This window comes from Haemorhous mexicanus, chromosome 23 (genome assembly GCF_027477595.1).
Source record: "Haemorhous mexicanus isolate bHaeMex1 chromosome 23, bHaeMex1.pri, whole genome shotgun sequence".
Classification (NCBI taxonomy): Eukaryota; Metazoa; Chordata; class Aves; order Passeriformes; family Fringillidae; genus Haemorhous; species Haemorhous mexicanus.
Genome location: NC_082363.1, coordinates 6,197,987 through 6,223,721, shown reverse-complemented (window position 1 = coordinate 6,223,721; position 25,735 = coordinate 6,197,987). Strand labels below are relative to the sequence as shown.

The 25,735-nt window shown below is 42.1% G+C and overlaps 1 protein-coding gene across 4 annotated transcripts in view; it reads right to left on the bottom strand.

Moving 5' to 3' along the window:
- Window positions 1-5,069: 5,069 nt before the first annotated feature.
- Window positions 5,070-25,735, bottom strand: part of GNB1 (G protein subunit beta 1) — a 38,127-nt gene continuing 17,461 nt past the window's right edge. Inside the window, exons 2-12 of one of the 4 annotated variants that reach the window (XM_059866805.1) lie at window positions 24,584-24,635; window positions 18,898-19,005; window positions 18,275-18,313; window positions 17,542-17,648; window positions 17,052-17,115; window positions 15,161-15,323; window positions 14,320-14,386; window positions 12,418-12,619; window positions 9,856-10,072; window positions 7,793-7,904; window positions 5,070-6,826 (exon numbers count right to left, since the gene is read on the bottom strand). In XM_059866805.1, coding sequence (XP_059722788.1) covers window positions 7,798-7,904; window positions 9,856-10,072; window positions 12,418-12,619; window positions 14,320-14,386; window positions 15,161-15,323; window positions 17,052-17,115; window positions 17,542-17,648; window positions 18,275-18,313; window positions 18,898-18,954 — 1,023 coding nt within the window. In that variant the 5' untranslated portion in view covers window positions 18,955-19,005; window positions 24,584-24,635 and the 3' untranslated portion in view covers window positions 5,070-6,826; window positions 7,793-7,797. The remainder of the gene's footprint in view (window positions 6,827-7,792; window positions 7,905-9,855; window positions 10,073-12,417; window positions 12,620-14,319; window positions 14,387-15,160; window positions 15,324-17,051; window positions 17,116-17,541; window positions 17,649-18,274; window positions 18,314-18,897; window positions 19,006-24,583; window positions 24,636-25,735) is intronic. The other 3 variants (XM_059866806.1, XM_059866802.1, XM_059866804.1) reach the window with 3 other exon arrangements.

Here is a 25,735-nt window from a genome sequence, read left to right as displayed (position 1 = left end):
AGGAGGGAAGGAGGGAGAGAGAAGAGCTCCTAAGGATCCTTTTTTAATTCCACCACCACGTTCCAGAGCTGCCACTGACAGACACCAGCCTGGCCAATGAACCTCATTCCTTCCTCTCCATGCTGTTCTTGGCTCTCTGGATTTCCTCAAGAGCTCACTCAGAGCTCATTCCCTGGGCAACTCTTCCACCTGGCCAAGATTTCAGCTTGCAGTGGGTTAACCACACGTCTGATGCAAGAGGCAGATGAAATATAGAATTGTTCAATGAAGTGATGCAGTCATGCTTGGCAAAGCTCCCAGATCTCTCATTAGTGCAAACTGGTGTCCATCACTCCCAGAGCTGTCACTCCCTGAACTCTCATTGCTCATTCAAGGCTCAGATGCCCAGCAGGCAAAGAGCAGCAGCTCTAGGAGCAGTCCAAGCTCCTGGGCTCTGCAAAAACCTGCAGGGGCCAGGGGGAGGTGGAACTGGTGCTCTGGAGAGCTCAGTGTCTCACTACTCCTCTCCTCACCTGCTTTTTGTTGCTTTCAGGGTGGAAGGAATTGTTAAATTCCTAAACATGTGAAAAACACAGATCAGGGTGAGGCTGAATTTTCAGTCATTCCAGGAGGGGGATGCCTTCAGCTCCAGCTAAAACCATCCACTGTCATTTTTATTTTCCTTTTGGCAGAAGGGGGAGATGAACTTTGGCTCCGCAAAGTCCCTCAGGTACTAACAGGGAATTCTGAGCACCTTGTGTGTGGAAGAGAACACAGAACAAAATAACTCAAGAGTTACAAACCTGGAGTAATTTTAAATGTCAGATGTTGTCTCCCATTCACTCCAAATCCTGTCTGCCTCTTCCCATTGGACTGAGCAGCAGCTCCAGGGAGCCAAGCACCACACATGATTATTCCCTTTGGACCTTCTTTCAGTTTTGCTTAGAATACCCCAGGAAGTAAATCAATAAAGCAAAGATAAGGAACTCTGGTGAAAAATCAATGGAAGTTGAGATAAATATATGCAGTTACGTGTTTTCCAGGATGACTCACCCTGCCAAGCACACCCAGGGTAGGAAAGGAGCTGCTGCTGCTGCTGCCTACTGCTCCTCACTCAACAGCAACCCTGGCTGTGCAAAAGAGAGAAAAACCCCTGAATATTAGAATTCTACACATCTTAAAATAGGTGTGGTTTTATACACAAGGGTTTGGGATGTATGTGATGGTTCTCTCAGGTGCAACAGGAGTGTGTGTGACAGCAAAATCCAAATTTCCACTGCAGAGGGACTTCCCTGCCACAGCCCAGGGCACCAGATCAGCAACAGCTCCCTGCCCATCAAAATATCTTCATTAGCACCTCCAGCTCCTCATTCCTTCCTAAGGCAGAGGAGGGAGGCTGAAAAGAGCAGGGATTCTCATCAGGGGCAAAAAATGTCAGAGGGAGCTCAGGAATAGTGGGGAGAGGGGCTGGAGAGAAATGCAGGGAATCCTTTCTAAGTAAGACTTGGTTTAGAGCTGTCCAAGAGCCCCTGCTCCAGTTAACTCTGGCTCGTTTTTAACCTCTCCATCTTCACCAGCTGAGGTTCTTTACATAAAACACTGGGAAAGAAAATCCCTCCAAAAGTAAACATTGGGAGAATGTTTGGTTTGTAAGGCCTCATGGAAAAATCTGCACACGTTCAGTGGACCCTGGAGACAGAGGAAGGAGGGGTTCCATGAGCAGGAACACGAACTGCAGCCAAATCCAGCACGGGCTGCTCTGTCACACGTTTCTCCCTGCACTGACCATTCCACGGGCTCTGCACCAGCAGATGGAGCTGCTCTGTTTGTGCTTCCAGACAACCTTCCTGGGAACTCAACATTTTCCCATCTTCACTGCCTTTTTTCCCCCTCCCCCCCCCCCCCTTTAAACAGACTTTCCCCTCCCTTATCTCTTTGCCATTTAAAATCTGTTACATCAAATAAACTTTTCATTTTGCACTTCCAGCTCCCCAGACAATTCCCTCTCAGGGTCAATCACATCTCACTGCACTCAGCCAGAGCAAATGGCTTATGAATAATTAAAGCAGGAAGATTCTCTTTGTTCTATTTTATGACAAAATTGTCTTGGGTTAAGGCAGGAATTACTTGAATGAGTATTGAGCAGGGCGAGTTTGGAGCAGCCAGCTCTCTAAACAATGAGAAGTTCATTCAGTTTTTATTCACATTTCTAGGGTTTGATTTTCCCAGCTAAGTGAAATACTGGATAATTTTACCAATGCAGTTACTGTTCCTCATTTAAAAATACTCCTTGTACATTGTATTGTAATACTTTTTAGTATTGATATGAGAAGCAAAAGCTCGGCAGTATCAGAATTATTCAGTTTGGTTTTCCTTTAATGATCTTCGAATAGGCTCAGGTTACCAAAAATAAACAGCAACTCCCGATCTGGGACCTGAAACCTGATCAATATTTGAAGCTTTCCTGCTTCCACTGAATTGATTTAACCCACAGAGTGAGGGCTACAGGAAGAAATTCTTCCTTTGCACCACCAGGTCACAGAATGAGCAGGCAGAGCCCAGCTCCAACTGTGGCCCTGTGGCCAGGCCAGGAATGTGTCACCACGTCCCATCTCCTGCCAGGAAATGGCACCTGGAGGTTGTCCCAGCAGCATTTCCTGCAGAGAGGGTTTAACCTGGGCAGTTTGGGCTGGAGCAGCAGCCAGGCAGGCTGGGCTCAAAGCCCTCCCTGTCCCAGCTCCAGGGGGGATGAGGAATTCCCAGCTCAGGCTCAGGAGAGCACTGAGGACAGCACAGGAGTGCTCAGGCAAAGAGAGGAGACAGAGCAGGAATTCTTGAAGCCATCAGGTAAAATGGAGCAGAGCAATGATGTTGAAATCACTGAGCACATGTGAGCACAGCAGATGGCTGCTGCCACCTCTGGGAGCTGCCATGTGCCAGGGCCATTCCCAGCAGGAGGGACAGGGAATGCACCAGGCATCAACTGAAATCTGGGGCTTCATTTTTGCTCACAGAGCCCTGAAACAGAACAAACTCAACTTTCCACTTTTCCATTGCATTCCAGCTTTCATTGGAATGCAATGGGAAAAGACCAACTCATCACTGATGGTTAAAGCAGAGGCAGATTCAGAAATTACATGAAGAGAAGAAAAAAAGAACAGCAGCATGCAAAAATAGCCAGCTGCTGTTAGCACTCGTTCATCAGCCACTTCTTTTCTTCTTTCCCCTCCAATGTGAATTCATGCTTACACCTACACTAAAAAGTGTTAATCATAAAGCACCCAGGATCTGCCTTGCTGCAGAGCCAGGCACAGAGCTCAGCACGGGTGACAGGTTTCATTATTCTTTATTTACTCTGCCACTTCCCAGAAACCAGATTATCCTATTTTTAGCTCCTATAGGGCATGATTCAATCAGTCATTTTAAGTGTGTTTCACAGCTGATTTAAAACACTCCAGGGGACTTCATGGTCAAAAGGTAGAATGCCCAACTCAAATTTTTTTTTTCCTGCTGGTAGTAGAACCTCAGATCTTTTGTTTAATTCATGAAGAAATTAAAGACCTTGAGGGGCACAGAATATACTAAAGGTCTTAACTGAAGTTCCTGGGACTGAGAAATCTCTTCTGTCTTCCTTCAACCCTTCCCTGAAACTCCATGAGAGGATTCCAACCCCATTCTCACAGATTTTGTGGTCTCAGGTCATGGAATCTGAAGCAGAAATAGGAAATTAGCACCAGAAATCCAGCAGCAGCTGGGGGAAGCTGCTCTTTGGAGCCACATCCCACAACTATCTCCAACTCAAGACTCTTCAAAGCCCACAGGAGCAGCTTGTAGGTAAGATGACATAAATAATTTTGATTTGGGTATATCCTAAAATTAAAGGCATTCAAAAGTCAGTTTTGGCCCAGGAGTTCAGAGCTGCTCCCTTTGCCCACCCATTTTTCTGCAGTAGCAGCTCCCTGAATAACCAAAACACACAAGGACAGGTGTTTAAATCAAATCAAATTTCATATTTAACATGAAAATAAGAATAGTGAGAGGCAACTGCAGCTGTCTGCATTTCAAATAAATCCCAAAGGGCTGTACATCAGCCTCCTGACACAGGTCACTGTCCTGGCAGTGTTTTACTGCCAGCACAGGCAGGGCACAGATTGAACACATGGATTGAGATTAAGGAAGGTAAGACAGATCATTGATTTTATTACAGACCAGACAGAGTCACATATGACACATCCTTTGGAATAAAAATATTCCACATGAGTGGAAACCCCACAGCTCCAGCACTTGGAATTGGAAACCACTAAATCTGAGTTGCCAAAATTCAGCATTTCTAGCCATGAGCTACTTACCAGTCTCAGGCAGCCCCAAAGCCCAGTGCTCACAGCTGGGTAATGCCACCATCACATTTTCCACACTCCCAGCTTTTAAAAACCTCCACTGAGGCTGAGACTTTCCATGTTTGGTGTGAGACCAAGCCACGGCTTTGGAATTTCTCTTGGTTGATGTGAAATGAGGGAAAATCAATTTTTGTTAAGGTCAGAACAAGAGATGCTTTTACCCACCAAAACCACAAAACCCTCAAGTCAACCAATACCAAACTGTTGAACCAACTGCTTTTTAACACCTCATTCCACAAATCTGCTTCTCTGGGTATAAAATATTAAAAAAAAAAATGTTTAAAGATAAAATTCTGCCTCTTGGAGACTTTGTTCTTACTGAGCATGAAAAGGACTTCTTACCCTGTCAATCTAAGAGTGCCAAGAGAGCTGCTGTGGCCAGATCCTCACGTGGCAGGAACCACTCAATCCTCTCCCTATTAAAGGACACAAAAGTTTTAAAAGAAGTTACTCAGCATTTTGCTTTGATTTCCTACTTCAGGTGCTCCACTCCTACAGCACAAAGCATTTCTGTGCTCTGCACCTCCTGAACCATTCTGGCTCCCTGAATTTGGAGTCAAGTGCCATTAACCATTTAAAAACCACCAAACCATTTCTCTGGGGGCAGCATTCCCTCCTGCTGTGTGTTTATTCCACAATTCAGATGATGTTCTGCATGTTGAACAAGAAGCTGCAAAAGAGATCAGTCCAAACTCATGTCAAACTGCTTTATTACATCTTAAATAACATTACATTTTAATATAGTATCTATCTTGCATCCAGCTTTCTTGAAGTACACTGACTTTAAAATTAAATACAAAAGGTGAAGAGGGATACAGGGCGTGGAGAAAGCTCTACAGAGTAGTTTCATGAAAGAGAGTAAGAGGGAACTCATCTTTTATGCCAAATCCAGGCCTAACGCACAATTACAGCACATTTTTGTACAGAATGTTGCAGAAAAAACAAAATGGAGAAAAGCTACTACTGCTGCTAGGAAGGAGCATTTCTGGATACAGTGAGAAGATAGGAAAGAACAATCTGCTGTCCAAACACTGCTGCTTTTAACATTTTATTTGAAAAGAAAGCCAGGAAAACCTGCTCATTACAAAAATGACTCTGATCAGATGCAAAGGACTCATCCTGCAAGAGGAACTGGCTGTGAGGAACTGATTTATAAAGAAGATGGTCTAGGTTCCCTCCTCCCACACCCCAGAATCTTTGACAGCGATTGTTTGAACAGGCTGTTTCTTTTTTTTTTTTTTCTTTAAAAAAAAAGTGACTTATCACGCTACTCCAAAACGTGCATAGCTTTGTACTGGAGTTCTTCATAGATTTATGCACAGAGTAGCAACAATAAATGAATACAGCGACAATGGTTACAGTTTTTAAACAGGTTATTTCTTCAAAGAAAAAACATCTAAGGACTTAGTCCAATATGCACTTTTTAGCATTTCTACAGCATGCGATTCTAAGAGTAAACCCACCCAATATGGCAAACAATCAAAAAAGGTTTTTTTTTTTCTGTTTAACTTAGAAAGTTCAAGATCATTATTTTCAAAACATTGATTTGTACATCATTTCATACACAAAGAATTGACTCGATACCCAAGTGTAGGATAGGTCTCTTTTGAAAACAGAGATTCCTGGTTGTTGAGACTTATAGGATAGTGTTAGGATATATAAACTGCCCTTCCAAGTGGACAAACCAAAACAGATTAAAAAAATCAGTGTGGTGAAAAAGGGGGGGCAGGAGGGACCAAGGATTGCATTTGTAATCCATAAAAGGTGAAAGGATTCTTTAAACAAGCATTCATTACCTTTTACAGCATGTGCTTGGTTACCTTACTGCTTAACATTATCCTATATATGCCAAGTTTTGTGCAACAATTATCTGTGATACTAGAAAATAAAAATAAAAAAAATTAGGGACTAAATTTACAGCGTTAACAACCCCCAGTGCTCTGGGCTAGGACTCCCTTGTTTTGCTCAATTAAATACATAAGGAAATGTATTTAAAAAGGAAACTTGAAAAAAATCCTGCTACAAACATGACTTTAAAATTTGCAAGTGTGTGAGATAAAGTCCTTAACTTCAACTTGGAAACTACAGTGAAAGCTAACTGTTTCACAATTATGCTCAAGTTTATTTTCTGGTCATGCTTTTTATGATAGTGTTTCATTTGTTTTTAAATTCTCAAGACAAAAAAAATGGTCCCAAAAGGAATGCACAATTTCATTTTGCTTACAACACAGAAATTCTTCTTGGAAAGGTAATTGTGCTCTTCATTTCAGCAACAGGAGACGGAAAAGATCTTGCCCTTTGAAGTTGGGAGGATGGGGGTCCAAGTTAGTATGGTTGGATTGGATATGCTATCGTTTTTAATTTTCAACCGTTGGAAACTTCTTCCAGTCCTGGAGTCCGCTGCTCTTCTGGCACACAGAAACATCTGGTGAGAGTGGCACTTTGAGAAACTGCAAACAAGTGGCAAGCTCTGCTGTCCCCACCGCTGGCACATGCAGGCATTATCATCCCCCCCTTCCCCAAGGATATTTATTTATTCAAAAACCCACAGAGGAAAGTTCAGTAATTAAAAACAGGCCTCCAGAAAAATGTCAGTGCATCCATTAAAGTAATGGTCATCTAAACCTCCAACTGCTCAGGTTTGCTCCTCACTGAATTCACAGAATCACAGAATGACCAGGTTGGAAGAGACCTTGAAGATCATTGAGTCCAACCCAGCCCCAACCCCTCAACTCAACCCTGGCACCCAGTGCCACACCCAGGGATGGAGACTGCACCACCTCCCTGGGCAGCCAGTCCAGAACTTTCTCACCTTTCTCTAAAAACCTTTATCCCCTTTCTGTAAAAACCTTCGTCCCAATATCCAACCTGAATTTCCCTGGGTGCAGCTGAGGCTGTGTGCTCTGGTTCTGTCAGCTCCTGGAGGAAGAGCCCAGCCCCAGCTGAGCACAGGCACCTTTCAGGGAGTGTAGAGAGTCACCCCTGAGTCTCCTTTTCTCCTTTTTCTGGAGGGGACTGGCACTCTGCAGGGCTGGAAGGGTGGTTCTAAGAGCCTGATTTCCCCTGGAATTCTTGTGGATCTCAAAGATCTTTTTCACAGAATTCACAGAATCCCCAGCTTGGAAGAGACCTTCAAGACCATCGAGTCCAACCCAGCCCCAACACCCCAACTCAACCCTGGCCCCCAGTGTCACACCCAGGCTTTGTTAAACACACCCAGGGATGGTGACTGCACCACCTCCCTGGGCAGCCAGTCCAGAACTTTCTCACCTTTCTGTAAAAACTTCTTCCCAATATCCAACCAGAATTTCCCTTGGTGCAGCTTGAGACTGCCCTGAATGACCAGCACCAAGTAACAGCACTGCTGGCAAAAAGCATTCTGGACCCAAAGCTGCCTTAATGAGTTGGGTACTCACCTTCTTCAGTTCCAGATCTTGAGGAAGCTGTCCCATGACCCTGTTGCCACTGCCATGCCATCATCAGTCACACCTAAGCAACTGACACGGTTATCGTGACCAGCAAGGACACCTGGACATGAGAAATCAACAAATAAATTGTTTGTTTGGGTGATCTCCTGTCTGTTCAAGTTCCACCACAGCACGTTTGGATTAGCCAAGATCTAGAGTCAAAAATACAGAACCAACAGGGCTGGAATTTTAAAATTTTTTTGGTTTTACAAGCACAGACTCAGGACAGAGCTGGTGGGTTCTCAAGGGGATAATTCAGTAAATGCACTATTCCAAAATTTTCCTTCTATTTTCCCCACATTATGACCTTTGCTGGTCTCCCATGAGTTGTGAAGTGACAGCCCTGAAGATTGTGACAATGTCACTACAGCCATGCCCTGCACAGCTTTTGCTCCTCACCACAGTGCTAAAGATCAGGTAAATTTTACAAAATTTTCCTATTTGTAAAACATTTTCTTTTAAAACCAGACGTAAAACTGAATTATGTTATGAACTCTAAAGCATTTTTCATCCAATTTTCTCTTACTACATTCACAAGACAGACTCCTCCACACAATCTATTTGTCAATATGGAGATCTACTACAATCCAATTATAGCACCATTAAAAGAGAGAATTGAGACACTAAACAGAAAAATTAAGGGAGACAACATTTTCCTCTATCTCTTTAATTTAACAGTTTCAAGGAGGTAAAAAGAAAACCTAATTATGTTCAAGCTTTCCAGTCCACAGCACTGAGCCAAGATATTCCTGATAAACTTGAAATTAATCTTTCTACAGGAATTAGGAGTGCTCACAGGACTCTCCTCATTCTCCCACCAGCAACAGGAAGTGCTGCAATTTGGTAAAACAAAACCAGCACCAAAAAGTCTTAAATACTTGTACTGAACACACAACCACAAAGGTGTTTAATACAGAAGTGCCAATATCAGAAGATACAGAAGTGTTTAATACCAGAACTGCCAAATCTACCTGGCAATCTGAAGCCTTGGAACATTTCAATATGCTGAGTATTGTTCTCATCTCCTATTCTGATCAGAGTAATGAAACATTTATAGCCTAATTTATACATTTTTTCCTGACAAAAGTTCTCATTTTGAAGACCTGAAGTCAAATTCTCTTCACCTCTGGACCATGAATTTCATGTTTGTTTCCTCAAAAGATAAACTCCACAGTCTCTGTTGTTTTGCTGGTTGTCTCTACAACCACTGCTACAAATACCAGGAAAAAAATTCTTGTGTATAAATAGCAACATTAATGTTGAATTGCTTTGAATAGTTAATGCATAAACAAAGCCATAAAGTCTAAAAAAGAACATCCCTCCATCCCAAGCCCTTGTTTTTAATGGCAATCATCCTGTTCTCAAGCACCCATCCTTGAGCAGGATTCCAGTGGATCTGCACCATCACTGGGCAGCCTAAAGAAGTTTTCAGAGTTCTGAAGGTGAGACAGTGAGTGCTGAGATCTGTGCAGGAGACTCAAGTCACACATTCAGAGGTTGGCAAAGGCCACCAATGTCATAGAGATATTTTATGAAAAATCTTTTTGCTAGGTTTTTTCTCCTGAGAAGCTGAGAGGCCTCAGAAATGAAATGTAAACAATGCTTATCTGCTGCTGTGGGATGCACCAGGTGCATCTGTGATTGGTCCATGTGGTTGTTTTTAATTAATGGCCAATCCCAGTCCAGCTGTCTCAGACTCCCTGGTCAGTCACAAGATTTTATTCTCATTCCTTTCTATTCCTTTCAAGCCTTCTGATGAAATCCTCTTCTATTCTTTTAGTATAGTTTTAGTAGCTCATTTTCTTTTAATATAATATGTATCATCAAATAATAAATCAGCCTTCTGAAACATGGAGTCAGGATTCTCACCTCTTCCCTCCTCCTGGGACCCCTGAGAACACCACCAAGGCCACTGAGTCCAACGTGTGGCACTGAGTGCCACATCCAGGCATCCCTTGGACACCCCCAGGGGAGGGGACTCCACTAAAATCCCAGCACCCAAAGCCATTTACCTGCTCTGTCAGCTTTCAGCGTGTCCCACACGTTGCAGTTGAAGTCATCATACCCAGCTAGGAGCAGGCGGCCACTCTTGGAAAATGCTACAGAGGTGATGCCACAGATGATGTTGTCATGGGAATAAACCATCAGCTCCTGGTCAGCCCGCAGGTCGAAGAGCCGGCACGTGGCGTCGTCCGAGCCCGTGGCAAAGGCGTTGCCGTTGGGGAAGAACTTCATGGGGGAGGAAAAAACCATAAATGGTTTCAGATTTAACCCCAAGAGGCTGCACTGTCACAGTCATGTTTTCTGAAAAATCCCCTTGCCCAGGATTGTTCTCCTGGGAAGCTGAGAAGCCTCAGAGAAAAATGAAAACAATAATTATCCCATTGCTTCTCCTGTGTTTTGCTGCTTTGGAATGTGTCTGGATATTGTTTCATTGGCTTCATGTGAATTGTTTTTGACTTAATGACCAATCACAGCCAGGCTGTGTCAGGACTCTGGAAGGAGTCACAAGTTTTCATTATTATCTTTTTAGCCTTCTGTCTGTACCCTGTATTCTTTAGTATAGTTTATTTTAGTATTCTTTAATATAATATAGTATCATAAAATAATAAATTAGCCTTTTAAGAACATGGAGTCAGATTCATCATTCCTGCCTTTGTCTGGGAACTCTGCAAATACAGTACTGCACCTCCCCACACTGGGAAACTCATAAACCAACACCCAGTTTCCATGTTTTCCCAGTCTCTTGGTGTCTCCTGAAACACCAAGTTTCAGGTGATTCTCTCAGCTCATTTTACAAATGTCTTTTAAAAACCCCTGAAAATACTTCATCAAGCTGTGTGGGATTCACATTGTGTGAACCTGAGAGACACAGAGAAAAGAATGACCAAAACAATTCTTATCTCACTGTGCTGAAGAAGAATGCAATATGGAGATTGTTTACCCACGGTAATGGAGTTTTGTTTCCTTGGCCTATCAGGGCCAGGTGTGTGTGTGTCTGTGTGTGTGTATATGTGTGTGTGTGTTGGGACTGTTGGCTGACAGTCACAAGATTCTGGGCAGTTGAGTGCCTGGCAGGTTCAGTTTAGATGTAGTGTAATATAACAGACAATAATATAGAATAATGAAGTAATTAATTAGCCTTCTGATAGCCATGGAGTCCTCCTCATCATTCCTCCCAGAAGGGCCAAGTGTGTGTGTGTGTGTGTGTGTGTGTGTGTGTGTGTGTGTGTGTTGGGACTGTTGGCTGACAGTCACCAGATTTTGTGCAGTGGAGTGCTTGGCAGGTTCAGTTTACATGTAGTGTAATATAAAATAATATAGAATAATGCAGTAATTAATTAGTCTTCTGATAGCCATGGAGTCCTCCTCATCATTCCTCCCAGAAGGGCCAAGTGTGTGTGTGTGTGTGTGTGTGTGTGTGTGTTGGGACTGTTGGCTGACAGAAACCAGATTTCGTGCAGTGGAGTGCTTGGCAGATTCAGTTTACATGTAGTGTAATATAAAATAATATAGAATAATGCAGTAATTAATTAGCCTTCTGATAACCCATGAAGTCCCTCTCCTCCTCATTCCTCCCAGAAGGGCCAAGTGTGTGTGTGTGTTGGGACTGCTGGCTGACAGTCACCAGATTTTGTGCAGTGGAGTGCTTGGCAGGTTCAGTTTACATTCAGTTTACATGTAGTGTAATATAAAATAATATAGAATAATGAAGTAATTAATTAGCCTTCTGATAGCCATGGAGTCCTCCTCATCATTCCTCCCAGAAGGGCCAAGTGTGTGTGTGTGTGTGTGTGTGTGTGTGTTGGGACTGTTGGCTGACAGTCACCAGATTTGGTGCAGTGGAGTGCTTGGCAGGTTCAGTTTCGATGTAGTGTAATATAAAATAATATAGAATAATGAAGTAATTAATTAGCCTTCTGATAGCCATGGAGTCCTCCTCATCATTCCACCCAGAAGAGCCAAGTGTGTGTGTGTGTGTGTGTGTGTGTGTTGGGACTGTTGGCTGACAGTCACAAGATTCTGGGCAGTTGAGTGCCTGGCAGGTTCAGTTTAGATGTAGTGTAATATAAAATAATATAGAATAATAAAGTAATTAATTAGCCTTCTGATAACCCATGGAGTCCCTCTCCTCATCATTCCTCCCAGAAGGGCCAAGTGTGTGTGTGTGTTGGGACTGCTGGCTGACAGTCACCAGATTTGGTGCAGTGGAGTGCCTGGCAGATTCAGTTTCGATGTAGTGTAATATAAAATAATATAGAATAATGCAGTAATTAATTAGCCTTCTGATAACCCATGAAGTCCCTCTCCTCCTCATTCCTCCCAGAAGGGCCAAGTGTGTGTGTGTGTTGGGACTGCTGGCTGACAGTCACCAGATTTTGTGCAGTGGAGTGCTTGGCAGGTTCAGTTTACATGTAGTGTAATATAAAATAATACAGAATAATGCAGTAATTAATTAGCCTTCTGATAGCCATGGAGTCCTCCTCATCCTCCCCCCCAGACACTGGTCCCAGATCTCCCAGACAGTGCAGAAGAGCTGAGCAGCAGGGAGGCTCAGGGCAGCAGGCACATACACAGATGGCGTTGATGTCGGACTCGTGGCCGGTGAAGGTTTGCCGGCACATTCCTTCTCTGACATCCCACAGCTTGGCAGAGGCATCGCAGGCACCAGAGACAAAACACCGGGCATCGGGGGCAAGGGACAAACTCATCACGTCTCCAGTGTGCCCAGTAAATGTGGTTGTCTGCTGACCAGTTTCTATGTCCCAGAGAGCACTGCAAAGAATCATTAAAGAGGAAAAAATTAACACACCTGTGCTCCTTCGAGAGGTTTTTTATCATTGCTGAGGTACAACTCCCAAGTATTAACAACACTGGATCCTGATAATGGAAAGAAACATTTCTGGTTGAATTATTTGGCTGTTGCAGATTAATTGTGCAAAACCTAACTGTGCAAAAATCATCATGTCTGTGCTACTTTGTCAGGTCTTTTTATCACTGCTGAAGTAAAACTCCCAAGTATTAACAACACTGATCCTGATAATGGAAAGAAACATTTCTGGTTGAATTATTTGGCTGTTTTAGATTATTTGTGCAAAAATCAACATGTCTGCTCCTTTGTGAGGTCTTTCATCCCTGCTGAGGTCAAACTCCAAGTATTAACAACATTGATCCTGACAATAGAAATAAATATTTTTGGTTTGGCTGTTGCAGATTAATTGTGTATAGAAGACCTTAAATTTTAAAACACTGGGGGATTTTAAATTGAAAAGCAGTGGAAAAAACTGATGACTGACACTGAGGGCAGTTCATCCCAAAGTTCTCTGCCATGGCTTTTATCCAGTACTACCACAGCTCCAATTAAAGCAGCAGTGGTGAGGCCACAGCAAAAGCTGAGCCAGCATTTCTCCTTTTATAAACTCACAGAGGATGAGTAACTTTGTGAATTATGTCTGATCTTAAAGCTGCAAGTCAGCCAAATCACTACAACAGTGATAATTAAGAGTTTAAAAAGAAGAAAGAACACTATCACTCCTTAAGAAGCCTAAACACTTTAGGAAGTTGGGATTTTTAATTTCTGTAATTTCTCAGCAAACCAGAGCCATCAGCAGCAGGTTCAAACCAGGTAAACAAGAGATGCCTGTACTTTGATAAAGCCTTTTGATGAACTGAGGTGATGTCAAGGACAGCTGCAGAATTACTACACAACTCCTAAAGCAGCTGTGTTCTCTTACAAAGAGCATAATTTCTACAAACCCTCTCATTTTGTTAGGGTTTTTTGGGTTCTCCAAACACCAACACACATTCAGAAACATTTTTTGGTTTTAATCCCATATATATATTCCACAGCTACTGAGAATCAGGCATTCAGAGGGACTGGCATTGTGTAGGACAGGTATTTATTAGACAGCCTCTGCTCTTAATGCTGCTGCTTGAGAGAACTGCAAGGCTTTTAAGGAATAGATATAACAGAAAAATCTATGAAAAAAAGATGGAGGCCTTTTTTAGTTCAGAAGCCAGGATTTATGAAGATCTACACCTACATTCTCCTCAAAAAACCCAGCTATTATCACTGGAGAATATTTTCTAGGAGCTCTTCTGAATAACAACATTAGCTACATTCTGTATTAGAAATATCCAAACATGACTGTTTAAGTAATAAATACTGAATACAAAAAGAGTTTTGAGGAAAATCATTAGTCTAATACAGTTATTTCTGAAAGCCAAATAGTTATAGGAAGAAAAAAATGCCCAGAACATCTTAGCACAAAATTAGGTCAGGCTCTTCAGAACATGGGCACAAGGAAAGAGCCAAAGCTCACAGGGTTGGAATTACCACACAAAGTGACACAGGAGCAGTATCACCAGAGTCTTGTGGTGATGATGAAGTTTGTGAAGGACAAAGTTTCCTTCAGGCACAGAAAATGGATGAGAAAAGCCCTTCCTGGCAGTGCTGTCCCCATGTCCCAGCTTACCAAGTGGTGTCGCCAGAGCTGGTGACGATCTGATTATCATCCAGGAAACGACAGCAGGACAAGTAGCCTGGAAACAGAGCAAAAGGAGCACAAATAAGGCCAGAGATCACCCTTCAAAGGCAAACTGGTTTGCTAATAAGCTGCTTCCTCCTCTCCTGAAGCTGCAGCAAAATACACTGAAAGCCTAAAATGCAACAGCTGATTTTGGTATAGGAATCAGCAATGTTTTGGATAAAATGTGGATTTTTAGAGACCACCCTGACCCAACCACAGGGAGGGGGACAGAAGTGTGGAATCCACTGGCCAAGGTGGGCAGGATCCCAGTGAGCCTGCACTGCACACACCCAACTTTTTAAGTGCATCTCAGTCTCACAGCAACAAATGCTGATGACCCCAACTGTATCAAACCACTGAGAAAAATAGACTGCATTCCTGGTCAGCACAAAGACCTGAGCATGGACATTGGATGCTTCCCAACAGCAGCATCAAAGAAGTTCATCTGAATGCTCTGAAGCATCTTTTTTCCTGAAATCCCATCTGCCAAACCATCAGTGGAACCACTCTGATTACAGAATCAGCCTGCCTGCCAACCACCTCCATTTCACAAAGCACAGAATTCAAACTACAGCAAAAAATATGAAAACCTGCAAACATCAACTTCCAGCTACAAGATTTGTTCAATTTTACAGCTGAAAAACTGTTTAAAAGCATTTAAAACCAAGCAGTCTGCAGCTAAGCTCCTGCCTGAGAAAAGAAGTAGATTGTTATTAGGAAATGATATTGAAAGGTTTTTTTTTTTTTTTATTTTCACTGTGCTGAGGTAACTCTGAGCAGCACCCACCTGTGTGCCCAGCGAGCTCACGGCTGACACGGACATTCCCTTCACGAGTTTTCAAGTTATAAATGGAGCAGATGTTGTCAAGCCCACCACAAGCCACGTAATTCCCAGAGGGAGCATATGCACAAGTCATGACCCAGGAGGAGCGCAGGGGAATCGCATGCACCTGGAACACACACAGGTATGGCCTTCAGCTGCAGAAACTGCATTCAAAAGGAAGTTTTTCACCTGTCTCTCAAGACAGGCACCATGTTTTTGGCAGAGAAGCAAGAATAAAACAGCTGTTTGAGTACTGAACTATTCTGAGGGTAACTTGCATATGGGGCTCGTCAGAACAAGCAGTGACGTAATAAAACCTCAGATTCGCTTTTCCTGAAGCCAGTTTCATCAGCAATTTTGGTCCAAAGTGAATTATTTCATTGCAGTGCTCTGATTACTATTGGTTTATTATAGGTTCAGGAAAATATTGACTTCCAAGCACAGTCAGCAAAACTGCCAATTCCAGGCTTAGATGCTGTGAATGAACAAGTAAGGAAATCGTTGCTTCCACTGCCACTTAAATCCTTCTTTGGAAACCCACTGCAAGCAATCAAGCTTCACATTTAAATAACTACCCCATGCTTCCTTGTCATTCTCTGCTCAAAGAACTTTTTTTAGATAATTATAGAAGCTAAACCTGTTCTGTCTTGTTAACTCGTTGTGTTCATCCCTTCAGTTTGTTCACAGTCTTTAGGAAGGGCTGGTGCCCTTGGACATATGGTGAATTTCATGTAACATTAACAACATGTCTGAATTTCTTAAAGAAAAATTTCATTAGAAGCAAAGGAACAGCCAGGAATCAGTGGTCCTGCAGCAAAGAGCAGTTAAAAAAACTCCAACCCTGTCCTAAACCCACAACCAGTTCATTTTTGGAAGTCTTCTACCAAGAAGTCTAGAATATTCCAATAGTCTCTACTATTTGGAATATTCACTTTGAGCTGTTTTATTTTATCATTAGGCAAAGATCAAATTGATGACAACACTGTTACTTCCAGTGTGCTCTGGAACTGCCAAAGGAATATTGCACGGATTAATTAGCACTGATGTAAGAACTGAAGGTATCAATACAGAAATCATGGATGCAGTGATGATTTTACCATCCTGCAGTAGTCACAGTAATTCAGATGACATTTACCTGCAGGCTGGGGTCAAAGGATGAGGATGAAGGTAAAAATGAGAGGGTTTAATTTTAATTTGCAAACCACATTAGATTAACTTTTTAGTAAAGTGATGCCATTTGCTCCAATGCACTGTAACATTGATTTTAGTGCTACAAAGAGCTAAATTAGGAAAATTTATTCAGAATAAAATCAGTTCCATGCACTAGACCAGATTCAAGCAGCTCTGGTCAACTTAACCACAAGGAGCTACGTGGGAATTGCTGCCAGCCCTGGAATAGTGGCCATGATCAGTAAATACCAATCACTGTCAAATGAAAGTAAAAGTAGTCCTGAACTGCCTCATGTGACTGCAGGCACGAAGTGATGACTCATTAGAACATGTCAGGTCTTTCAGGATTCACTGCAGACAACAAATTAACCTGGCTATGCCAAAATCTCTGCCCCTTCTGGTGCAAGATGCTCATCACTGCCTGCTCTCTACTAATCACTTTTCTGCAGTATCAGAACAAATCAGAACATTCTTTAGAAGGAAGCCTTTCCTTGTTCTCCATTTGTGGTGCACATTTTCCCACATTGAAGACACTGCTGTGTTCTTTACATACAACTTGGTTATTTTAGAGAATTCCAAATTTGGATTTAGGACTAGAAAAGCAATAAAGCCAAACTGATGATGGGCAAGTTCCTCCTGATGCTTTCACAACTGAATTACACAGCAATGGATCAGCTGGCCTTACCTTGTTTGTAGTATAGCTGTCCCAAATTATAAGTTTGCCATCCTGGGAGGCACTAACTAGAAGCCTAGGGAGGAAACAGCAGGGAAACACAATCATTGTGGGCAGCCAAGGAACACCTTGGTGATGAACATTGTAAAGAGAAGAGAATGAAAGCAGCTGTTACCAGTGGCATTTAGTTTCTCTTTAAATTAATCAGTAATTAACAGGAAAGGGAAAAAAGACAACTGATAATGGCATCTACTTTATTTCCACAGTTCCTCAGAATTCATGTGGTACCACTACTTTATTTTTCAGTAGACAAGGACTGGGATTTTGGCATCAAATGTAAACTTGAATTACAACAGCACGGAGGAAAATTGTGGCGTTCAGTGTTTCTGACTCCTCCCAGGTGTCCAAGTTCTCTCAGAATTATTAATTCCATGTGGTCCCAAGGCCTGTGCACCCAGCTTTCTAGAGAGCAGTGGAGCCACTGAGCCAGCTCTGTACCCACCTGGAATCAGTCCCCCAGTGCATTGCATAAATTTTGGCCAGGTGTCCCCGGAGTGTTCTCCTGGTGCGCATCTGGATTCTCCCCACGGGGTCGATATTGGCTGTGATCTGAAACAGGAAAGGGTCACACACTGAGTTCTTCCCTTCACTCTTCTCAAGTAACACCTCACACACAGCTCCCACAGTCCCACATTCACAATTCTGATTTGTTTTCAACTGCCCATTCACAAGTTATGTCACTTTAGGTACCAAGTCTTTATCACACCACACAAGCAGCCTATTGCATTTATAAACACTCCCAGAAATTGTTTTCTTTAGGTCATATCTTCTTAGACTTCTAGGATTTCAGACCTTTGATCTGGGTTTTCTCCTCCTGCACAGATAAATGTGGCAGACACTGAAGAAGTCTAACCTCAGCAGGCCTTATGGTTCTGATTAGCAGGGTACCAACAGTATTGCTCCCAGCTCCAGGGCAGAGCATTATTTTCCATTAAGCAGCAGAAATGTGCCCTGAGTCACTCCAAGAAATCTCTGCTCAAGGCCACTGCTCTCAGGAACTGGACAAACATGTACTTATTTCTGGAAGAAAACACCCAAAGGCAAAAAAAAAAAAAAAAAAAAAAAATTCCTGCAGGAGGCAAAACCAGATTCACTTGGAGTCACCTTTTTACACTGCATTTTCTTTTTGTAAAGGAGGCACTTTCTTAATTCCTGTTACACTCTGAAATTCTTACCTGAGCCAGGGTGGCATCTGCACATGCTTTCCTAGCATCCTGCAAGAGAAGGAAATTAGAGAAATTGGATGGAGCTCTGTACATTTCTTTCTCTGTTTTTAAGTTGATTAAGCCCCCAAGGTTCAGAGAACATTTCTGCTTGTCACCTAGAGAGGACCCATCCTAACAGCAGCATTACCATAAGACACTGCCTGCTGTCAACACACATTGTGCATTTAACTTTGAAATTTCTTCTTCTTCTGGAAGAAAGGCAACACGAATTTCACCACAAAGACACTCAAGCAGTGGAACTGCTTGTTCAGAGAGGCTGTGCAGCCTCCAACCTCAGAGGTTTTGAAGAACTTACTGACAAACTTTATCACTGACCTTATTTCCAGCAGTTTTTTTAACTTTAGTTATGCCCTAGCTCAGACAAACATCAGTAAACATTCATTTTCATCAGCAATTTTCTGCATTGCTTCTATAACTATTATTTCCTAGGCAATAGAAAAGACCAAAAAAGTAATTTTCTAAAGCATATGTGCTTGCCCTTTCTTCATTAACTCTGACATTGGGGGAACACTTAAGGCATCATTTCTGTCCTGCTCAGGACCCATTCATTTGTGCTGAGGCACAATACATACTCTGATTTGGTTTTTCAGCTGCTCGGCCTCCTGGCGTAACTGGTCAAGCTCGCTCATTTTCCTCTGCTAAAGGTGTGCTCCACTGCCACCTCTGAAACAACCAGAAATCTGAAAAACAGGTCACAAGCAGGACAATTAGAAGGCAGAATTTGAAATTACAAATCCTTTCAACCACTTCAAACTTGAAAAAAATGGCATTGATTTATAAACACAGGAGCACAGGTGGAAACGTGGGTCAGAAATCTCCTCAGGTGAGGTGTTGGCACAGATGGATGTGCTTTGCTTCCAGCCACAGGAACTAAAACACAATTTGGACTTATTTCTCTCCCCCTTTTTTCATTCCTTTTTTCATGTTCTGATTCATTTTTGTATAAATTCAAGTTGTCCAAGACTGAGTAAGCAGGTAACACCAATTTTAGCCATGGAAGTCACAACTTCCCTGCAGCTCTTCAGGCCAGAGCAAGGAATCCTCCCAGAAAAGAAAAAGGATTTACACTGACACAAGCACCTGCAAAATGCTCTAAGAACTGTCTGCAACATCACAGTTATGAGAAATTTTGTTCTGCTATTGGAGGAAAGGAGATCACTCCCAAATGTTCCAGGTTTTATTTGGTAACTGCTAGAATGTCTGAGATCCCAGAGCAGACTGCAACAGGAACGTGCTGTCAGAGTAAAACCAGGGATTTTCTGCTGGGTTGAGGGCAGAGTTTGAGAAACCACATCCATCAGACACCTCTCCCCTCTAAGCCTCTGTTTCCCCAGTACCCATAGGCACCAAATTACAGATATTTTATAGAGCCAGCTAGCCAGAGGCTCTAGGAAACACCACAGCCACTGAAACCACCTCAGCTTTCCCCAATATCAACCATATGGATATTTCCTGTTCAATGTACAACTTATCTTTGAAATCTCTGCTCCAGAAAGAGGCTGTTGGCATTTTCTCCAGCATTCCACATCCCCAACTCAGCTGTTCTTTAACTTTTTGTTTTAAAATCTCTGCAGCTTGATAGCAATGGAAGATGCTGAAGAAACATGCTGATGAATTTTATCTTTTATTGCAGAACAAGATTAATTGGTTCCAATTTCAAATACTACACAGAACACCTGGAGTTTATACACTGACACTGCTAATGTGTGATTTTAGAACATTTTCTTAGCCAGAATTGACCCTTTACCATTAAATAAAGGAAATGCTTTGCTAGCAGCTTTACATATTATTCTGTTAAGATTTAATCAGCTTATTCATCTTTGCAAGCATGTGGGGTTTGTTTTCCTCTTAAAGCCCTTCCCAAGGAGAAAGATGAGGTTAACTTCCAAATTTTTATGCAGCCACAATAACATAGAACAAACTGTCAAGGTAAGTTAGAGTGGTAGAACAAACATCACTGTTCAAAGAAGCTTCAAAATAGTTTAGACTTCAACATTCCCTAAATATTTCTATCCCCCATAACCAGACTTAGGCTGCAGCTCTCTCCATAGTAGTTATTCCAAACTGGAAACCTCTAGGAACAGATGCCAGATCTTGTCACAGCATCATTTACCATTTTTTTCCTCTTTTCTGAAACCCACAGTATCTTAGAAAAGGAATTTTAGTTGGCTTCTCTCCCAAAACCTCCACTCACACAGTGAAAGGCCCGTTCACTTCACTGTGAAACTGGGTCCCTTCCTTCTCTCTTCTGGCTCCAGGGTCATCTCTAAGCCCTTTAAGATTGCTTGGTCAGCTCAGCCCAAAATCCAGCTCAGACAAAACCCATCCTGAGTGTTTCATTATCCTGCTTTTCTTTGGAGTGCTCTTTTGTTTTCTCAGGATGTTTTGTTCATTCCACATCTCAGACAAACACTCTGGGCTGGACCTCTGTCAGCATTTTCAGCATGTCTGCAGCTCCTGGGCAGCTCACACACCTGGTGAAACACTACTGCACTGCTTTTGTCACAGAGGAGTTAATTTAAGAATCAACTGTGATTTTTCAGATCTTTCAGCCTCTTCATTTCTAGTTCTGCCATCCTCTGAGTTAATATATAAGACCATTTCCTACTAAGCAAACACTGACCACTCCAGACAAAGAATTCAGAGATGCTATCATTCCTATTTCAGAGCAAGAAATTCCAAAACTTTGGTGTTCTGCCCAAGGTCACAGCAACTCTCTGATGAGACTGCAATAAAGACTCAGGACACCAAGAATTCCAGCTGCAGGTACAAGGAACTACACTGAAGATTTCACATGCAGTTTTATTTAAAACTACAATAGGAGGAATAATCTCACGTCAGTCAGAGCAGATATGCTCTCCTTAAAATAGCTCCCATTTATTGCAGCAGAATTTGTGCACTATGAGAGAGAATTCTCCTGCATTTAAATGAAACAAAGCTTGGCATGGAACAGGGAGAGGCCTAAGGAGATGAACCCTTATCCTAGGAAGAAAGTCACATTAAGAAAGTTCATTTTCCCATCTTGTATCCATCTAAATTCCCACCTTGAAGACAGATCCACTTGGAGAATTCCAACTTAGCCCCTATGCATTCCAAGCAACTCCAAACTCTGAACTGCCTTTCTGTCAGCATCCATAGGAATTGTTTAAAGCACATTTCCACATTCTCTTTGTAGTCTTTGTTGATTCAACATCAACAGGAAGTGCTAATTCCTGCCAACAGGACTGAACTCACTCAGGAAATGACAACCCTACAGCAGCCAAGGGCTTTAAAATATAGGAGATCTCTGAAGCAAACTGTAAAATTTATGGGACAAACAGCAAACCAGCTTGGCTGTTCCACTATTTCTTTTATACTGAGTTTTAGACAGTTGAATTTATGGTAGAAATATGAGATCTGTGGGAGGAAAGAAGGGTTCCAGCCTCCCATGTCCTTTTTAGCTATACTGTAAATCAGAGTTTACTGGTATTGTATTTATAAAAGTATCTTTTAAAGACTAAGGAGATCAGGTAAGGTCAGAAGGATGTATGGGGAAAAATGCTTTTATCCATTCTCACTCTTGATAGATGGGAAATTTTATACAGATTTATTTATATTACAGAGATGGGCCATACATTGAACAGTCTCTGCTCATCACAAACAAGCACAACTGAGCATCATGAAATAGATTTTTATTTCTTGGCATGTTCTAAAGGCATTTAACCCTGTTTTACAAGAGGGTTTCTAGCAGAATCTGTAAGCTTGATGTGGATGGTGATGCTATTTCTGGAATGTTCAAAGAAGTCACTCCATTTCCAAATCAAGAAAAAAAGTCACTCCTCAAGTTCCACACTCCTTTTTCCCAAATTCCCCCAAGAGCTGTGCAGAATTAGGTAGGAGCCAAACTCCTGCTTACCTCACTTTCTCTGGACTGTGTCAGAGTGTTCCTGCAGGCAGCTTCTCAGGAATAAACACATTCACTTTCTTCAACCCCCTCAAGACCTTCCCAGGGGCTGAAGTGCTTAAGTGTCTCTGGTCTAAGCTTATTTCCCCTAATCCTGTTGACCAGTCCACCTTGTGGGTAATTCTCCCCTTGCTGGATAACAAACTGGGCACCTCAGGGCACTCCCTGTTCCCCCTGCTCTCCAGATGACCCCAGCCCCTCATTTCTCACAAGGTACCCATGCAGGAGTCACTTTGCTCCTCTGCTTCCATGAAGGAAAATAATCTGACTTTACCTGGTTTGTTACTTTCCATACACAACAAACCTTCACAATTCAGCTGTGTCAAAGGACTGATCACATCACTTATGTCACAGGAACAGCTCAGGGGTTGCTTCTCTCTAACTCTACCATGAGCTGTATTCCTGTGTAAGAGGAGAGTTAGGTGGGTCCAGTCAGCTTTGCACTGAATTTTTCAACTGCAGGAAGCCTCACAGAACTTCCATGTGCCTCCTGGCAAATGGAGATATACTCAGGATCCCAGTGGACTAATCCTTATTTAAAGAACAAGAATTATTCACTCAGTGCTCAGAAAATAGTGACAGAAGAATTTAAAGGCTGAGGAAGAACTCAGATTCACTCATTTCATTGCAACAGCTCCAGTGTCCTTTCCACAGCTCAAAGTGCAACTCCAATTAAATGCAGTTCCTGAAACCAAGGTATCATTAACACCCTCACATTTATTTGTAGCCTGATGCTTAAGAGCTGGATACAACTCATCCAAACACTGTTAAATATTATTCCTCTCTGAAATTCCTCTGCTGGTAACAGCAATGAAGCAATACTTACTAAGAATTTCTTTATTTAATTTTCTTACACCATTCCTATTAAAAAAGAAAGGATGGAGTTTTCCACCCTGTGTCCTGACAATAATCTCTACAGATTAAAAGAAAAATACCCCACATTTGAAATCACAGCTATCATTAAGTCAAATATTTTGGATTTCTATGCCTTGCTGGTCAAACTTTGCTTGCCACAAGGTATTTTTAGCACAGCCTAACACAATCCCACCAAGCCACTGTGGATGCAAAGTCTGGTAACACAGAGTTTAAACTAAACTGTTCATATTTTACTCAAGCACAGTAACTTTCCTAAGGAGGTTCAGCAAATCCCTTTCCTGCCATGAACAGCCTGGCTGACATTTGTTCCCCCAACCTCTTTCTTGCCAATACCCATCACTCCAACACGGATGAAAAGCAAAATATTTTCAAAAGCAGAGCCCAAACCTTGCAGCCTTAACAAGGAGCTGCCAGCATGGCCAGCAGACAGTCCCAGAGCAGGACAGCTGATTAAATGAAGCTGTGCTAATCTAGCAGATACCACAAATCCTATTAGCAACATGCACAGCAGCTTGGACATTTTCACAATGACAAAGGAATTATCCACAACTCCCTGTTAGTTACAGGGAGCTGACGTCACGCTGCCTTTGAGAAGCTGAGGGTTCTTTTTGTTTTCAGGAGCAGAGATGGATTCCTTGTTTCTCTTTTATTCTGTGGGAAATGCAGTGAGATCAGAATTGCTGGTGCAACAAATTTGAGGTGTTCTCTCTCTTGTTTACATGAACTACAACAGGAGATAAAATTCAGGGTCCCCTTGGATCCAGAGGGAGATATGGGCAGAGGAATAAAGCCTGCTGCCTGCCTTTGGAAAACCAGTAAATATCCAGTAAACCAGTAAATATGTAGTAATTGAGAATATCAGATTTAACTCAGCAAATACTTGGCCAATTAGCAATGTTCCTCACAGACATTCAAGCTAAAGCCTGGAAGGTAATGAAGATTTTACTGCTCCAAGAACAATAGTAATAATTACAATTACACAGAATATAAACTCTGGAACTGTTAGGTTCTGTTTAAATAACAGTGACACATTGAAAAGAACATTCTGACAAGAGCCACTTTGCTCCAAAGAAATTTGGCCTTCTTTTGTCAAACATGGTGGAGAAGTAATTTTTCATTCATGAGAGAATGACTATTCTCATCATTTTATTTATTACAGTTCCCTGCCCCACTGAGATGAAACAGTTTCATCTGTGGTCTCCCTCTGCTCTGCCAGCTCTCTCTCTGACAGAGGCAGGCACTAACATCTATTATTTAGCAGGTTTCCTGGCCATTTTAAAATCCTTCCTGGTGACACAAGAATACACATGCTAAAGGAGAAAACACGGATTTTAGTTTGCACAGATGAGCAGCCAAAAATCTGAATTAACCACTTCTTTTTAGAAAGAGGATGTTTCTCAAGGACTAGAAAAAAAAAAAAATCTTTTTTCTCTACTTACATTTTCTCTCACTACAGTAGAAAGCCAACTTCTGCTGTCAAACATGTAAATTCTGGAAAAAAAAAAGACACCAAAACCACAATTAATGTAATTACCACAAAAGAGCACCGATTTCCCTACAAATCTAACAGAAATTAAACAACTAGAGTGCAGAGTATTTCTGTTAGCTAACTTGAGCAGCTGGCCTGCCTTCACGAAGGAAATGGGCACAGTTTTATTTACTGTAACACAACCAAAAGATGAGTTTGTGTCAAGAAGCTCATCTTGACCTTTTCAAAAAAACTTCTTGCAATCCTGAGATCCTTCTCCTGCCCTAGTGATAGAGAAGTCCACGTTAGAGAATTTAGGATTAGAAGAAGATACAGTCTCACTCATACCATTTTCACTGTACTCCAAAGTGCCCCCTCCCCAAACCAGCATTTTCAACACCCTGGAATTATTTCTGCTCAATCCTGTCCCTGAGCTCCATTTGCCTTCTAAGCACAGTTAAATATCATGATATCTATTTTATCAGAAGAAGTTACATAAACCTCCTACTAATGAGCTCAAGGGAGAGCACACTGCTCTTCTGGAAGAGTTACAACTTGAAATCACTAATGGTATCAGAAAGTACAGAAAGAATTGACACATTCAGCAACTCTCACACAGCCTGGGCTGCACTGCTTTAACAAACTGGCTTTGCAGCAAGGGCAGAAATGTAAGAGATTTTGGAACAGTTTTTTCCCCAGGCAGCACAAAGCAATAATTCAGTTTACCCCAAGATGTGAAACACTGACAACCACTTCTACATCCCAAACACCTGGATCTGGATCTGTCACACACCAAGCAAGGGCTGGGGGTGATGCCAGGGGACCCCTCAGCGCTCAAAGCTGCTGCATGAGGACAACTGAGATTGTTCTGAGCACAAAGCAAGAAGATACTGAAGCAAAATGACCTTAAATCAGAAAACCAGCCTAAAACTGCACACACTTCCAACTGAAATCTCACATAAAATCCATGTTTCTGATTTTACAACTCACTACTAGCTGGAGAATTTACAAACCACTTCAGTGTCTGGTAGGGAGGGTAAGCTACTTAGGATATGGATCATCCTCACCCAAGCTCATTTGTAGATAAACATTTTAATACTGTGATTATGAAACCATCACAGAG